The sequence below is a fragment of the Pleurodeles waltl genome, chromosome 8, assembly GCF_031143425.1.
Source record: "Pleurodeles waltl isolate 20211129_DDA chromosome 8, aPleWal1.hap1.20221129, whole genome shotgun sequence".
NCBI lineage: Eukaryota > Metazoa > Chordata > Amphibia > Caudata > Salamandridae > Pleurodeles > Pleurodeles waltl.
The window spans coordinates 1173940894-1173958974 of record NC_090447.1 but is presented as its reverse complement, the minus strand read 5'-3'; the positions used below and the strand labels follow the sequence as shown (position 1 = coordinate 1173958974).

The window sequence follows — 18081 nt, the reverse complement described above, 5'->3', positions numbered from 1 at the left end:
GGTGTTCCACCGTAAAGTCCATTCTCTAGAGGAAGATGGACTGTCTCAATAGTTTGCGATTTTCACCTCTCAATTGCATGAGAAACCTGAGGGGGCTGTCTGAACCCAGATGTCCCTAGCAGGTATGGGTTCAGCTTCTTCAGCGCCAGACCACAGCAAAGGCCTCCCTTTTAATAGCACTCCCCCTCTGTTCCTGGGGAAGTAACCTCTTATTAATGAAGGCTTTGGGCTTTTCTAAGCCTTCCTCATTTACCAGTGCTAAGACAGCCCCTCTGCCACGCTATAAAGCGTCTGTCTGCACAATCAACTCATCTGAGAAGTCAGGAGCCCTGAGTACAAGTGCTGTACACATGGCCTCCTTAAGAGTGTCAAAGGCTTTCAGGCAGACCTCTTTCTAGATTACCTTTCTGGGATGCTTCTTAGAAGTTATCTCAGTTAACGGGGCAACAATGGTACCATATCCCATAACAAACCTCCTAAAATATCCTGTAAGGCCCAGGAATGCCCTCATCCCAGTCTGTGTTTCAGGGGTATGCCAAGCCAGGACAGTCTCAATCTTGGCCTGGACGGCCTGCACCTTGCGCAAGCCCATCATTTGGCCCAGATACACAATGGAACCCTGCTAGATCCTGAACTTACTGGCCCTGACCGTCAGGCTGTAGCATTTGTTGAGGCAGTTCGAGACTAAAAATCATTTCTCTCCCCAATGGAAGTGTATGTAGAGGGTTGAGAATCTTCAGGTGGTTACTCAGGATCTTTAGCAACACAAAAGGATGATGGACAGAGTGCTGAAACTTTTCAACCACTCCCCCCCCAATCACAGATCTGGATTTACTCCATCATTCTTTTGCTCACCATGCCACCCCAGTTTGGATCTAGCAAAATGAAAATCAGTCTTGGTCCTGTTGTCCATGGGAACAGTTCAGCCCGAACTGCCAGGCCAGGTCCTCCCTGGACCGGAAAAAGCATCATGGGACTGGTTTCAGGGTATCACCCTTCATCAGCCAGGCTAGCTTGAATCCAGTGGCACAGTGAGCAAGGGACTCACATATGGGCATACCCTTCCCATTTAGGGCAACTTTTATTCAGGATCTGTCTTAAATTAGGATGGGACTGAACCCAAGGTGCATTGCGTCAACCTAAGGGGACATGAATCGCATAACAGTTAATGTGTGATGGGAACGTCTTGTTGAATTGGCAAGTTTTATTTTTTTTCCTTGACATTTGGCAGAATTAAAGATTCCAGAGGTTAAGGAGCAGTGAATTCCATGCTCTGTTTCTTGTGGGCAAATCTGGTATATATGACCAATGAGTGAATTCAATACGATGAATTACAGAAACCAATAGAATTAGACTTCTCATTAACAGATGCTGAAATACGTGTTTTAACCATGTCTAACATTTGGTAACTGAAAGACAGACTTTCTTTGAATCATATTACTAGACTGCTTACTGCTTGTATAGGTGATTGAAAGGCTTCTAGCTCTAAAGGCTTGGTAAAGGGCATGCAGTTTTAATGGTCTGGCTGGACAGTGCAGCTTTCTCCACAAAATCATATGCATGTCTCTATCACCTGCTGGCAGCTAGGGGTACATGCTTTGATTGGACAGAATCTGTGCGCTTCCAGAAAAAGCGCCTACTCTCAGTCACCTGTGACAATTGCATTTTTTCCAGCTGCCTGAGCTCACACTTTCTGGGACACACACAAGACATTATAAAGCTGGGCTATGTGTGCCCACCTGTTTTAAATTGCACCACACGCAACAGAGTTACTGGGTGGAACTGTGGGCATATAAGTAAACTGACTGGTCTGCATAGTTTTATATTTTTTGGTCAGATTTCACGGTTGGCATTAGTGTGATGCATTTAGTTATAGCTGATGTGTTTGTAGTTATAGTTTTGTATCTACTTCCAATTGGATTGCGTTTTCTTTTTTGTTAAAACAAATGTTATGGTGGTGTGCTCGGGCAGGTGCTTCACTGACGATGTGCATGGACTGGCGCTTGGCTGGCAGTGTGTGTAGGCTGCACTTGGCTGGTAGTGTGCGTGGATTGGCGCTTGGCTGGCGTTGTTGCGTGGATTGGTGCTTGACTGGCAATGTGTGTGTAGTGACTTGCTGCTGATCACTACACATACTGCTAGCCAAACACTAGTCCACATACTCCGTCAGCCACCAAACGGTGTGATTGCTGTGTCGGTCATTGGGGGAGGTATGAAAGTGATGAGTCCTTGAATGGCGCTGTCTGTTCATGTGAGTGTAGTAATGTGCTGGGCCGGCGGCTGGCGGTTTGAATGGTCTTGTGTGTGTCACTTATGAAAGGTGCGTGAATGGCCTCTAAAGCAGTTGGTCTCTTGTCGCAGCTTTACAGCTCATGAGCTGCGAGTCATTGGTTCCGTTTTAGACCTTTCAGTTATTAACAGTGTATTTCATCTCTGTAATATGGGTCTCTGATCGTACTGCACCCAGTTTTTTGTTTATTTATACATGACCAACACCTGCAGGCTCCGCACTGCAAGATTTTGTGATTGAAATAAACAGCTACATTGTGCATCATGTGTCATTAGTTACTGACAATGTGCAATGCTATGTGTTTGTACGGTATGATTTATTTAAAAAAAATGTTAACATAAAAAAAAAACTATTTCATTTTTGTGACATCTCTTGTTAATAAAATGTTACGTTTTGAACCTTCACTCACCCTCATGCCAAATTCAGCTAGTAAGTGTGTGTACTAGAGGAATAGATGGTTGTGAAGTAATTTTTGTCTTTTCTGTCTTTCGCTGCCAGGGTGTACTTTGTCTGTTGATGTGAGTGTTGTAATGTGCTGGGCCTGCGGTGGTGTGAATGGTCTTGTGTGTGTGTGTGTCATGTATGAAAGTTGTGTGAATGACCTGTAAGCGGCTGGTGCCTTGTTGCAGCTGTACAGCTCCCGAGCTGTGAGTCACTGGTTCAGTTTTTTGACCTTTTAATTATTAACAGTGTGAAATCTCTTGTTAATACAATTTTAAGTTTTGAACCTTCGCTCACCCTCGAGGGACCCTCGTGCCAAATCCAACCGGTATGTGCGTGTACTTCAGCAATAGATGGTTGTGAAGAAATATTTGTCTTTCTCTGCCAGAGTGTACCTTGTCTCTAAGGAAAATCTACAAATCTAGATATTTTTGTCATCTAGACACTCGGGGGAGTACAGGGTGGCGTGCCTCTTGTGAATACCAAAAGGTTTTCTTACCCACAATGCCCTCCAAACCTCAAAATGTGACTAAAATCACATATTTCCCTTGCAATTCTGTGCCATATTCTTCCAGAATCAGAAGGAAACCACAAAATTCCCATCACCACGCCGTTACCCCTTGTCCCAATAAATATATTGCCCTACTTGTATGGCTGGGTCTAATGCCCGCAACAGGAACTGCTCAAACTAACAAAGGGGAGTCCTCACAAAGGGACCCTCCTTGACTATGGTTTGAGTTGTTCGGGCACAGGCACTAGGTCTACCCACACAAGTGAGGTACCCTTTTTATCAGGAAAGCTGGGGGAATGCTGGGTGTAGGGAAATGCCTCCTTGGCATGGTTACCCCCTGACTTTTTGCCTTTGCTGATGCTATGTTTTGAATTGAAAGTGTGCTGAGGCCTGCTAACCAGGCCCCAGCACCAGTGTTCTTTCCCTAACCTGTACTTTTGATTCCACAATTGGCACACCCTGGCATCCAGGTAAGTCCCTTGTAACTGGTACCACTGGTACCAAGGGCCCTGATGCCAGGGAAGGTCTCTAAGGGCTGCAGCATATCTTATGCCACCCTGGGGACCCCTCACTCAGCACGGACACACTGCTTGCCAGCTTGTGTGTGCTGGTGAGAACAAAACGAGTAAGTCGACATGGCACTCCCCTCAGGGTGCCATGCCAACCTCACACTGCCTATGCAGTATAGATAAGTCACCCCTCTAGTAGGCCTTCCAGCCCTAAGGCAGGGTGCACTATACCATAGGTGAGGGCACAAGTGCATGAGTACTGTGCCCCTACAGTGTCTAAGCCAAACCTTAGACATTGTAAGTGCAGGGTAGCCATAAGAGTATATGGTCTGGGAGTCTGTCAAACACGAACTCCACAGCACCATAATGGCTACACTGAAAACTGGGAAGTTTGGTATCAAACTTCTCAGCACAATAAATGCACACTGATGCCAGTGTACATTTTATTGTAAAATACAACCCAGAGGGCACCTTAGAGGTGCCCCCTGAAACCTTAACCGACTATCTGTGTAGGCTGACTGGTTCCAGCAGTCTGCCACAACCGAGACATGTTGCTGGCCCCATGGGGAGAGTGCCTTTGTCACTCTGAGGCCAGTAACAAAGCCTGCACTGGGTGGAGATGCTAACACCTCCCCCAGGCAGGAGCTGTAACACCTGGCGGTGAGCCTCAAAGGCTCACCTCTTTGTTCCAGCACCGCAGGACACTCCAGCTAGTGGAGTTGCCCGCCCCCTCCGGCCACGGCCCCCACTTTTGGCGGCAAGGCTGGAGGAAATAATGAGAATAACAAGGAGGAGTCACTGGCCAGTCAGGACAGCCCCTAAGGTGTCCTGAGCTGAAGTGACTCTAACTTTTAGAAATCCTCCATCTTGCAGATGGAGGATACCCCCAATAGGGACAGGAATGTGACCCCCTCCCGTTGGCAGGAGGCACAAAGAGGGTGTACCCACCCTCAGGGCTAGTAGCCATTGGATACTAACCCCCCAGACCTAAACACGCCCTTAAATTTAGTATTTAAGGGCTTCCCTGAACCTAAGAATTTAGATTCCTGCAACTTACAAGAAGAAGAGGACTGCTGAGCTGAAAGACCCCTGCAGAGGAAGAAAAGAAGACACCAACTGCTTTGGCCCCAGACCTACCGGCCTGTCTCCTGCCTTCCAAAGAAACCTGCGCCAGCGACGCTTTCCCAAGGACCAGCGACCTCTGAATCCTCAGAGGACTGCCCTGCTTCAAGAAAGACAAGAAACTCCCGAGGACAGTGGCACTGCTCCAAAAGAACTGCAACTTTGTTACAGAGGAGCAGATTTAAAGACCCCTGCAAATCCCCGCAAGAAGCGTGAGACTTGCAACACTGCACCCGGTGACCCCGACTCGACTGGTGGAGAACCAACACCTCAGGGAGGACCCTCCGGCGACTCTGAGACCGTGAGTAACCAAAGTTGTCCCCCTTGAGCCCCCACAGCGACGCCTGCAGAGGGAATCCCGAGGCTCCCCCTGACAGCGACTGCCTGAACCTAAAGTCCTGACGGCTGGAAAAGACCCTGCACCCGCAGACCCCAGCACCTGAAGGAACGGAACTTCTGTGCAGGAGTGACCCCCAGGAGGCCCTCTCCCTTGCCCAGGTGGTGGCTACCCAGAGGAGCCCCCCCCTTGCCTGCCTGCACCGCTGAAGAGATCCCTTGGTCTCTCATTGAAAACCATTGAAAACCCGACGCATGTTTGCACACGGCACCCGGCCGCCCCCGAGCTGCTGAGGGTGTACTTTTTGTGCTGACTTGTGTCCCCCCCGGTGCCCTACAAAACCCCCCTGGTCTGCCCTCCGAAGACGCGGGTACTTACCTGCTGGCAGACTGGAACTGGGGCACCCCCCTTCTCTCCATTGAAGCCTATGTGTTTTGGGCACCTCTTTGACCTCTGCACCTGACCGGCCCTGAGCTGCTGGTGTGGTAACTTTGGGGTTGCTCTGAACCCCCAACGGTGGGCTACCTGGGACCCAAACCTGAGACTTGTAAGTGATTTACTTACCTGCTAAAACTAACAATAACTTACCTCCCCCAGGAACTGTGAAAATTGCACTGTGTCCACTTTTAAAACAGCTATTTGTGTTTTATGTGAAAAGTATATATGCTACTGTAATTATTCAAAGTTCCTAAACTACTTACCTGCAATACCTTTCAAATGAGATATTACATGTAGAATTTGAACCTGTGGTTCTTAAAATAAACTAAGAAAATATATTTTTCTATAACAAAACCTATTGGCCTGGATTTGTCTCTGAGTGTGTGTTCCTCATTTATTGCCTGTGTGTATGTACAACAAATGCTTAACACTACTCCTTTGATAAGCCTACTGCTCGACCACACTACCACAAAATAGAGCATTAGTATTATCTCTTTTTGCCACTATCTTACCTCTAAGGGGAACCCTTGGACTCTGTGCCTACTATTCCTTACTTTGAAATAGTGCATACAGAGCCAACTTCCTACACTGGGTCAAAGGAAGTTAGTGTCTCCCTGTGGATTCTAGAACTTTCCATCAGAGAAATGTGAGTAAAATGTTTTTTTTCCCATCAAGGTTTGAAAGGGGTTCTGGATAACAAAACACAGTGAGAGCCACGCACGTCAGCCCACTCTGGATACCCCTAGAAGTCCAGTTTAAATTTTTTTCCAGGTTGGCTAGATATCCCTACGTGTCAGCTAGGGTCCAAAATCTAGAGCTGCACACATTGGGAAAAGAGGGTCAGTTTTGGGTGGAAAAATGTGCTGCATCTATGTTGCGTTCTTCACTGTTTCCTGTCAGCCCACCCTGGATACCCCTAGGTGTGTAGTTTTCAAAAATGTACAGGTTGGCTAGGTTTCCCTGGGTAAACAAATACATATACATGAAGATAAAAAAAAAAAACATCCAGCCAATCAGGTTTTATGGCATTAACCCCTCGAGTGCCCTGGATATAACGGTTACGTCCTGGGCAGCACCGCTGGGTACCTAGGACGTAACCGTAATGTCCAGGTAGGGGCCATCGGGGTAAGCGCTAGCGCTCCCCCCGGGGGCCTCGCACCCCCCCTCCCCCGGGCAGGGGTGGAAGGGGAATCGCTTCCCCTACCACCCTGCCCCCCCCAAACCCTTATGGCGTCTGTGACGTCAGCACGCAATTGTGCGCTGACCTCATCAGAGGCTTACCCCTCCGCGCTGATCGGAGGAGAAACGCAGAGCATTTCTCCTCTGATCACGTGGATGGGACGAGAGAGGCATCAAAGGAAAGGAAAGGCTTTTCCTTTTCTTTGATGTCTTTCTCAGCATTTTTTCGGGCAGCAGAAATGCCCACTAGACACCAGGGAGTTTTTTATTTTATTTTAGGCACAAAGGGAGCGCCCCTTGGGCAAGGGTCGCTCCCCTGGGGGCAAAATACATTTTAGGCCATTTCTGCCAGATCAGCCTATTTTTATTAGGCCAATCTGCGCCCCCAAGGGGGGGCAGAAACAACCAGACACCAGGGATTCGTCTTTTTTTGTCAGTTTCATGTGAGGGGAGCGACCCCTTAGACAAGGGTCGCTCCCCGGGGTTGGGGGAGTAAATTTATTTTAGGCCATTTCTGCTCCCCTGGGGGGCAGATCGGCCTATTTCTATTAGGCCGGGAGAGGGGCAGAAACCACTTAGGCACCCAGGATTGGTGTGTGTGTTTTGTTTGGGGGGCAGCCCCTTGGGCAAGGGTCGCTCCCCATGGGAGCACATTACTGTGCCCATATCTGCCCCCCTGGGGGGCAGATCAGCCTATTTTTGGAAGGCCCATCTGCCCCCAAGGGGGGGGCAAGAAAGCCCACCAGAGACCAGGGAAGATTTTTTTTTTTTTTAAATAAGAGGGTGGGGGTATGGCCACACCCCACCCCAAATAAATGGGGCCAAAGTTGTTCTTCCCACCAGTGGGCAAATGGGGCAATTACCCCGATCCACACCCCAGGGGGCCTGGTTATGCCCTCTCCCCAACTGAAGGGGGTAACAGTGTTTCAGCTCTCCCATGGTAAGCAAGAGGAGATTTAATTATTTTCGGTTTTGGTTTTACATTTCGGCCATAAGAACTTGGCTAACTCTCAAAATCATCACACTTGGAATGGTGAGGGCTGCACTTTATCGACTTTGGGACGCTGCCACGTAGAAAAATCCACAAGACCTAGACACATCTGAAAACTAAATATCTGGGTGAGTCCAGGGTGGCGCCCTTCACATGCACTTGCACCATTTTCTTGCCCACAGTGCCCTGCAAACCTCCAACTTTGCTTGAAATCACACATTTTTACACATTTTTGTGATGGAACCTTTCAGAATCTGCAGGAATCCACAAAATTCCTATCACCCAGCATTGTCGCATCTATACCGATAAAAATTCTGCCGCTCTTGTCGGCCAAAAAATGTTTTTCTTTCATACTGGCCTTTTTGACCTGCTTTGGTTCCCCCCCTCAATTTCGACGTGTTTGGCTCTTCCCTGTCACAGGCACTTGGCCCACCTACACAAGTGAGGTACCATTTTTACCAGGAGACTGAGGGGAACGTTGGGTGGTTGGAAATTTGCCCAGGTGCGGTGATCCCACATAGAAATTTGGGAAAGATTCGATTTTTTAGCTAAATTTAAGGTTTTCTGAGGATTCTGGGTAAGAAAACATTGGGGGATCCAAGCAAGTCACACTTCCCTGGATTCCCTCGGGTGTCTACTTATCATAAATGTTTGGGTTTGGTAGGTTTCTCTATATGGCTGCTGTGCCCAGGGCCAAAAACGCAGGTCCCCCCCACAAAAACAGGTAGTTTAATATTTGATAATTTTGATGTGTCCACATAGTGTTTTGGGGCATTCCCTTTCGCGGACACTAGGCCTACACGCATAAGAAAGGTAGTATTTTTATCGGGAGCGCTGGGTGGAAGGAAATTTGTGGCTCCTCTCACATTCCAGAACTTTCTGTCACCGAAATGTGAAGAAATAGTGTTTTGGGGCCAAATTTTGAGCTTTGCAAAGGATTCTGGTTAACAGAACCCAGACAGAGCCCCCACAAGTCGCCCCAACCTGGATTCCCTAGGTGTCTAGTTTTCAAAAATGCACAGGTTTGGTAGATTTCCCTATGTGCCGGCTGAGCTAGAGGCCAAAATCCACAGCTAGGCACTTTTAAAAAAACAGCTCTGTTTTCTTTGGGAAATGTGATGTGTCCATGTTGTGTTTTGGGGTATTTCCCGTTGCGAGCACTAGGCCTACCAACAAGTGAGGTACCATTTTTATCGGGAGACTTGGGGGCACGCTGGGTGGAAGGAAATTTGTGGCTCCTCTCAGATTCCAGAACTTTCTGTCACTGAAATGTGAAGAAAAAGTGGTTTTTTTTTTAGCCAAATTGAGGTTTGCAAAGGATTCTGGGTAACAGAACCTGGTGAGAGCCCCACAGGTCACCCCAGCTTGGTGTCTAGTTTTCAAAAATGCACAGGTTTGGTAGATTTCCCTAGATGCCGGATGTGCTAGAGGCCAAAATCCACAGCTAGACACTTTCCAAAAACACGTCAGATTTCTCTGTTTGAAACTGTGATGTGTCCATGTTGCGTTTCCTGATGTGGGCATTAGGCCTACCCACACCATTTTTATCGGGAGACTTGAGGGAACACAGAGTAGCAGAGCAAATGTTATTGCCCCTTGTGTTTCTTTACATTTTTTCCCTTTGAAATGTAAGACAGTGGGTGAAAAATACATCTATTTGAGAAATGCCCTGTAATTCACATACTAGTATGGGGACCCCAGAACCCAGAGATGTGCAAATAACCACTGCTTCTCAACACCTTAGCTTGTGCACATTTTGGAAATAGAAAGGTTTCCTTGATACCTATTTTTTACTCTTTATATTTCACCAAATGAATTTCTGTATACCTTGTATAGAATGAAATCCCATTGCAAGGTGCAGCTCATTTATTGGCTCTGGGTACCTAGGGTTCTTGATGAACCTACAAGCCCTACATATCCCCACAACCAAAAGAGTCCAGCAGACGTAATGGTGTATGGCTTTAAAATATCTGACATCGCAGTAAGAAGTTACAGAGTAAAACAGGAAGAAAAATGGCTGGGTTTTTTTTCACCTCAATTTCAATATTTTTTTATTTCAGTTGTTATTTTCTGTAGGAGAACCTTGTAGGATCTACACGTATGACCCCTAGCTTTCCGGGATCCAGCATTGGTTTCATACACATTTCTGTCACTAACTGGAAGGAGGCTAAAAGCACAAAAAATAGTAAAAATGGGTTATGTTCCAGTAAAATGCCAAATTTGTGTTGAAAAATGTGGTTTTCTGATTCAAGTCTGCCTGTTCTTGAAAGCTGAGAAGCTGGTGATTTTAGCACTGCAAACACTTTGTTGATGCCATTTTCAGGGAAAAAGACACAAGCCTTCTTCCGCAGCCCTTTTTTCCAATTTTGTTTTTAAAAAAACAAAATTTTTGCTGTATTTTGCCTAATTTATTGGTCTCCTTCAGGGGAACCCACAAACTCTGGGTACCTCTAGAATCCCTAGGATGTTGGAAAAAAAGGAAGCAAATTTGGAGGGGTAGCTTATGTGGACAAAACGTTATGAGGGCCTAAGCACGAACTGCTCCAAATAGCCAAAAAAAGGCCTGGCACCCGAGGAGGGAAAGGCCTGGCAGCCTAGGGGTTAATCCCACAAATGTTTATATAATCATCTATTCATGTTTGCATATTGTGTTTACACTTTTCATTATAAATCACTACACTTTAAAAATTGCAGATCAAACAGCTAACAAAATTACATATCCCACCAAACTACACTCCTTACTGTGAATAACAGACTCATTCATATCACTCAGTCATGTCTACTCATTGATACTTAACCTCAAAACAATCAATTACAAACAGATAAGGCTAAAATCCCATAATAATCACCATTTGTGGGATAGTGCAAATAAATATCAATCTTGGTCCCAAGACCTCAATTCTTATATTGCACATTCTTTTCGTAGTCCACCATTGTGGTTCATTATGAAGTGTGGCTTGTTAAATATAGATCAATCTCAACTGGCCGCCGTTTGTAGAACAGTATATCTCAGCATCAACATTTAACCTAATACATCTGTTTGAAATGCATTATTGATATATATCCAAGACACAAGGCATATGATTACAATTGTGGAGGGCTTGAGGATCAATCAATTTAATCAAATTCTGGTCACATTGGATTTTGGGGCTCTTTATAGTAACATACCACAAGAGGCAGCTTTAGCCACTGTGAGGAATTTATGAGCCGTCACTCGGGAGAAGCATCTCAAGCATTGATACTTGAATGTCTCAAAATTGTCTTTTCAGAGAATACATTTGAATTTGGAGGTGACTAATTTGTCCCAAAAAAATGGGGCAGTATGAAGGCGTCCTGTGCTCCAAGTATAGCTAATATCTTCATGTGTGATTTTGAAGACAGATTAATCCACAATGACCTCGTTCCATTCTATGAACTGGTCATTCATTGGTACCGGTTCATAGATTATATATTTTATTTTTATCTGGGAAGAGGAGTTACTTGACTGGATTAATATATGTGACCATAATCTTACATTTTCAGCTAATATGACCCGCTAGGAAAGTAGAGTTTCTGGACATATGGATCCGCCATAACATGGGGAGCTCAAGGTGGATCTGTATGTGAAATCCTCTGCACGTACACACTTCTCCACTTTAATAGTTACCACCCGAGAAACTAGAAGCAAGGGATACCATTTGGACAATTCCTCAGATTTAGGCATAATTGCAGCAACCTTAGTGATTTTGATGAGGAGGCTGTTATGATGCATGAGAAATTCCCCAGGAGAGGTTGTCCTAAAAGACTGATTAAAGAATCCTACAAAAGATCAACGTATTATGATAGAGGTCATCTGTTCAGGAATGAGTAGAGAGGACGTGAACTGAAATTGGTTTGCATCACACTAAACCTTCAGTGATTAATAAAAAAAGTACAGCGGGTGATAAATTCTAACTAGCACATCCTAAATATGGATCCAGAGAATACAGAGGAAATCCCGAGACCTATGTTTGCTTATCACAGTAATAAGAACCTCAAGGACAAACTAGTGAGTACATGGATGAAGAAGAGTGCGGGGTTTGCCCAGAAGATCATGGATGGGAGTATCTATGTGAGAGGCAATTATAGGTGTGGACAATGTATGGCCTGTGAGAGTGCCATCCAAACAAACACACTTATAGACAATGGCTGCACTATACATCTTAGCACTATGACTAATTTTAAAATTTAGAATGTTGTCTATCTGCTAATATGCCCCTGTGACCACGGCTATGCAGGTGACCCAGGCTGGAGTTGTTACAAACCCCTGAATTAATATAGTTTTGTTATCAAAACAAAAAAAATTGTGGTGCTGTTTGTCAAACACTTTTGGGAAAAAGGACATTCTCAGGATAGTATGAAATGGTTTATTCTGGAAAGAATAACACCAGCAGGGAAATGCCCATTGATTATAGAAAGCTGTGAGAGGTATACTGGATCTTTACTCTCCAAACCCATATTAATGGACTGAACAGTGAGATTCCTTGGGAAAATGCAATTAGGTAGCACCTGTTAGACTGCTGGTTCTAAAGAGACGCCATGAAGTAGGACCCTTAGGGCTGGTTTGACCAGAAGCCACCCACCTTAGTAAATTATTCGGTTCTGTCTTCACATTTAAGCTTATCCAGAACAAATGCTTGCAATGTACAGGGGAACCGCTGTGGAAGACATTTTGAATATTTCTTTTTTTCAACAGTTATTTTCCTTGGGAAACCCTTGAGGGATCTACACATATGCCCCCCTTGCTGAATTTGGTATAGTTTTCCAGAAATGCACAGCTTTTCTGGATCACCAAGGGGTTTCACACTGGTTTCCACCACAAACTGGAAGTAGTTTGAGAGCACATATAATAGGGAAAATAGGCTACCTCTTAGAAAAGTGGCAACACTGTAGTAAAAAAATGAGGATGTTTGATTCAACTCTGCATGTTCCTGAAAGCTGGGAATATGGTGAATTTAATACAGTAAACCGTTCATGGATGCAATTTTAGGAAAAAACAGTCACTTTTATCAGAAGCACTTCCCCCCCCCCCATGTTTTTTTTAAAAAAAGCAACATTTTGCTATATTTTGCTCATTTTCTCAGTCCCCTCCAGGGAAATCCACAAACTATGAGATGCAAATTTGGCGTGGATACCTTATCTAGAAAAAACTCTAACTACCCCAAATAGCCACAAAAGGCTTTGCACGTGGAGTTGGGAGGAATGGGGGAGGGGTTTAGAGGTCCAGCAGTGAAAGGGTTAAGGACATAGTGTAAATAACTTAGTTGTTTCTGGGCTCCTGTTTGTAGTTTTCTGGAATGCAGTAATCTGGGTTGTTGAGGTTTTTATGGCACTGTGCTACTGCACGTGTTGTACATACTGAGCCTATTGTTCATTAAGTGTAGTTGCATAGGCTACATCGTTTCCCTTGCCACTGTGTGCTAATATTAAAAAGGTTTGGCACTCTGACTCACTGACTGGTAATAGAAAGATCATTAGACATTCACAAGAGGGTCGCTTTGATCAAAAGCGAACCGTGCTTTGACAGAACCACCTCTGCATGACTATTTGTTGCCACTGAAAGTGTGTGCACCTCCTCCCTGCAGGTCTGTTTTAGGGGTTATGTTACAGCCTCGTGAAGTGGAGCACAGGAGGGGCACAAGCAGGCTCCATGGGGAAAAAAATATGCATTCCTCTTGCTTTCCTACAGACGCTCTCTCTTTGAAGTCACAGAAAGAAAAGTAAAGAACAAGCTTCTTGGAAGAATGCATTCCCAGGGAAGCTTTCTGAATGTCCCCAAATTGTTACTAGCGTCTGGTACGCTTCGACCTAAACCATGAGAAAAGAAAGGAAAGGAAAGGAAGAGAGATAGGCTGAGTGAATAACAAAATGAGAGAAAAAAGGCAGGTGAGAAAGAAAGAATCATTATAAAGAAGCAAAGACAGGCACAGAGAGAAGGAATGTAAAAAGAGAAAGCAAAAATGAAAAGAGAAAAGAAAGAAAGGATATAAATGAAGAAAAGCTTTAAAAGAGCAAGAAGAAAGAAAAACATTGAAAAGAGGAAGAAAAAGAAAATGCGAGAGCTAGAAAAACGGAAGGAAGAGCAAGGCAGAGAAAGAAAAAGAAAGAATGCAAGAGAAAAAACAAGAAGAGGGTGGAAAGCATGGAAAGATAAAAGGAGAGGCGTAAAGGGAAATAAAATGAAGAAATAAAATAGATATACAGAAAAAGGAGAGACCCCGAGAAAAGGACAGTTATTGTGGAAGAAAGAAGAAAGGGAAATGAAAAAGTACAGTAGGAAAACGTGACATGAAGGAAAGAGAAAGAATCACAGAGGAAGAAAAAGACAGAAAGAATGTAAGACTGAAAGAAAGGAGGTAAAGAAGGGAAAGAAAGATGTAGGACAAAAGAGAAGCAGAGGAGGGGAAAAAGCAAGAAAAGTGGGGAGAAAAATATAAATGGAGAAATGAGAAGAATGGAAGAAGAAAGAAAAGACGTTTCGAGTGAAGGAGGGAAAGTAAGGTGAAGAATAAAAAGTATTAGATGTGAAAAAGGAAACAGAAAAAAGAAGAAATTAGAAAAAAGAAGAAATTAGGAAAAGGAAAAAAGAGGAAAAGGACAGTAATAAACAGAAAGGAAGGTAAAATGGAAGAAAAGGAGAAAAGTAGAAGAAACAAAAAAAAGAACAAGGTAGAGAAAAGAGAAACAGACAGAATGAAGCATGAGAAGAAAAATGGATCACAAAGACTATAAGGCAGAAGGAGAGAAAAATGAGAGAAGCAAAGAAGAAAGTAGCAAAGAAAATTATAAGAAGGGAGAGAGGAAGGAAAAAGAAAGAAAGAGAAAGCGGGGAGAAAAGAAATTGAGAAAGGGCAGAAAAACATGAAAGCAAGTTAAAAAAAAGAACGATGTACAAGGAAGAGAGAAAGACAAGAGAAACTAGTTATTGCTTGTTGTTTATCCACAACCAATGTTTATTCAGTCAAATCTGGAGCTGGATATCTTCTGCATACATTTCAAAGTTAAATATTTAATACAAGTCTTAGTCAGCTCATTCCTACACAACCTTCCAAACAGGGGTAAAAAGATTATGGACTAATTCATAGTCTTCTCAAATACAGGGTAGACGCTTTTATAACCAACAAAAAGCAATGTAATCTTCGTCTGACTGGACCATTAGCAAGTGCACAGAATAATTAAAAACAGAGTGCCACGACAAAGAATTAGCCATGCTTCTTAAGTGGGAGGAAATGACTGGGATAATGGACATGTACAAAAAGGAAATAATCTTTTCATACTATCATGTCAATGAATATTTTAACAGTACATACCCAAATTGAGGCGTTGTGAGAACTTCTCCTCTCTCATTTCTTTCTCTTGCTAGTGCTCTTTTCTTCTCAACATTTGCTAATGTTGGATAGTTCCTGAAGTATAAAGAGATTCATTTGATTTTTTTATACAATCTTCTAAACTGTTAGTTGCATGTTTTATTGCCTCACGTTTTCTACTATTGCACCTTACTGCTTTCACCTCATATTTACAGGCTGCATTTCTTCCTTAAGATTGTCAATTGCTTTTTTTATCACGTTAACCGTTGTTAATAGCCTACCTTCACTACACGTAATACATTAATACGTCAATATATTACAAGGGTGACTAGAAAGAACATCTAAAACTGGTCCCATGATGCATGTGTTCTGGTATTACACATTTCCACACTCATTATGTGACTGTAACAGTAAACAAAATACAAGAGACAAGGTTCCATTATATAATTTCAATCAATTAAAATGTATATTCAGAGTACAGTACAAAAGCAGCCGCTGCGCAAATGTTCATAACATACTTCGTAAACCTTAACCGTGGTACTAGAGGTTGTACTGGATGCTGCACTTTTTTTTAAGAGTAGATTACATTTTAAAAAACTTCTGCCTGTCTGAAGGATATAACGAATTGTAATTTTTTGGCAAAAGTGAACTGAAAGTGCAAGTGTCCTACGGAAACAATAAATAATGCCCACCCCGGCAAAGATGCTTCCCACAGTAAAAGAGCAGATTAAATTAGGCCACAAACAAAACTGCTAACACGCAATGAAGAAGCATGAGAGAAAACAGGGTAACTGCTTAGTTCACTGCTCAATGGAATTTCCATCAGGCAATGAAATGGTGCTTCACTGATGAGAATAATTAGCAAATGCGAATTCGGATACAGGGATTAAAGGACAGCATTACAAAGCTAAATCGTTTGCTTATACTAGTTTGGTCATACATGACGTATGTTCTGCCTTCAACTGCAAGACAAAAGTAAGCATGCACAAAGAGTACTCAATTAGACTGTCTAGCCACCTTCTGAGGCTACAATGGCAGCCTGAAAATCAGATGAAAGTGCCCTGTGGCATAAACCCCCAAAGTCGGGCCGAATGCAGCAGGAAACAGTGAATCATAATAAAAACAAGAAGATGTTAATTAAAATTTTAATATGCAAATTTTGAGAATGGCCTACTTTTTAGCACTGGTGTAACCAGCTCAAAGTCAAAAATTATAAAGAGGCCACGTTAGACTGAGGATAGGTCAAGACTTCCGCTGTTTTTCTTGTAACGGAAACCGTCATCAGTTGTATCAGGTGGGGCCAGATAGCTGTTCCTAAGAGTTTCCACCCAGTTGGGCACATCTACTTGTTGAAATCAACAGGCGGCTGGCAGCTGTAGAGCACAGTAGTTGTACTGGCACATTATAGCTGAATTTGTCAACCAGAAATCGAGCCCCAGGTAAACCCAAAACTCTGAAAACAGCCAATGTGTAATTGTTAGAGTTGGTTAACATGTTCTTTTCAGAATAAATTAGCAATCTACCATATTACTCTATTCTGCACAAATTGCCACTTGATATTACATACCACACGACACCTAAGTATGGCCTACTGTTAGGATGTTCCAAGCATGAGCCCATCATGACAGTTACATCGGTTCAAGAGGGATTTAAAAAAAAATAAAAAAAAAATCTATATCTGGAAAAGAAACTGGCAAGTCGTTACTACTGTATTAATAAAAGGTTAGTACATATCCATCGGTTTACTACTTGAAGAGAAGCTGTAAAAAGAAAAAAGAAATTACCATAGGACAGTGGTTCCCAACCTTTTGACTTCTGTGGACCTCCACTTTATCCTTATCGGAATCCAGGGATCCCCACTGAATCATTACTGGAATCTGGGGACCCGCCACTGAGTCATTACTGAAAGCTGGGGCCCTAATCTGGAAATATCATTTAATTGTCTAAGCAGTCGCGGACCCCCTGAGGAGGATTTGCGGACTCCCAGAGGTCCCTGGACCACAGGTTGGGAACCACTGCCATAGGAGATTTCCTGTATTAATAATATTTATTTTCTCTCCCCCACCTTCACAGCTGGTTCATAAGCAGGAACTAAAAACATCTTTTAAAAAAAAACACTACAGGGGGCGTATCTTCGGGCGTCAAGATGGCGGTCGCACTCTGAGAGTGCTCTGGACCCCTCCGTCATCCGCCCTTAACTACTGCGGTCCAAAGGAGCAAAAAAAAACACTTTTTCAGACTCCCCGGCGTCCCGGGGGCCCAGCGAGAAGTCAGCTGGGGCGGACTGGCGGAGAGCCTGCGTCCCGCCTTCGTACGGCGGTCCGGCCGATCCCATGAAAGAGAGGTAAAGATGGTGGCCGCTGCGAGATGTATCCAGCGGGGCTGAGACTGGCTCGATGGCCCCGCCGGAGACGAGCGCTGCATATTGAAGTGGCAGCGGAACACCCGGAGAGACCGGGGACGTGCCCCGGCCGTGGATCCCTGCCACCGGAAAGTCGGCGAGTCCCCTCAACCGGGAGGAAGACACCAGGTGAGCGGCGCCGTCCCGGCGTGTGGGGGCACGGGTGCGGCCCGGGGAGCTGAGAGACCCCCCCGCCCGCCCGGCTTGCGGTACCGAGCGGAGGACGCGGCAGGGGCCCCCTCCCCCCGCATTCCCCCCTGATGAGAAATAAGGCCTGGAGCCGTGCGGAGGATCGAGACCCGACTGGAAGACCGGGTGGTGCCCCGGGGGGGCAAAGACACGAGCCGGAGACATGGAGGGGGGTAGAGGGGGACGTCAAGGAGTGACAAACCCCCCCCCCCATTTCTGCAGTAGCAAGAGGAGGTCCGAGGGCCTAATGGCCTAGTCCCGGCTTCCCTCGAGCCCTCACCCAAACGGAACGCGAGCTGGCCCGCAACAGAAGCTGGGGGCGGATTGCGAGCTGAGCAGTGGAGGACA

General features: G+C 44.7%; 1 protein-coding gene across 1 annotated transcript in view; it reads right to left on the bottom strand.

Annotated features, from left to right (window-relative positions):
• Positions 1 to 18081, bottom strand: part of NUFIP1 (nuclear FMR1 interacting protein 1) — a 243974-nt gene that overhangs the window by 97176 nt on the left and 128717 nt on the right. Inside the window, exon 6 of the mRNA XM_069205411.1 lies at positions 15147 to 15239. Coding sequence (XP_069061512.1) covers positions 15147 to 15239 — 93 coding nt within the window. The remainder of the gene's footprint in view (positions 1 to 15146; positions 15240 to 18081) is intronic.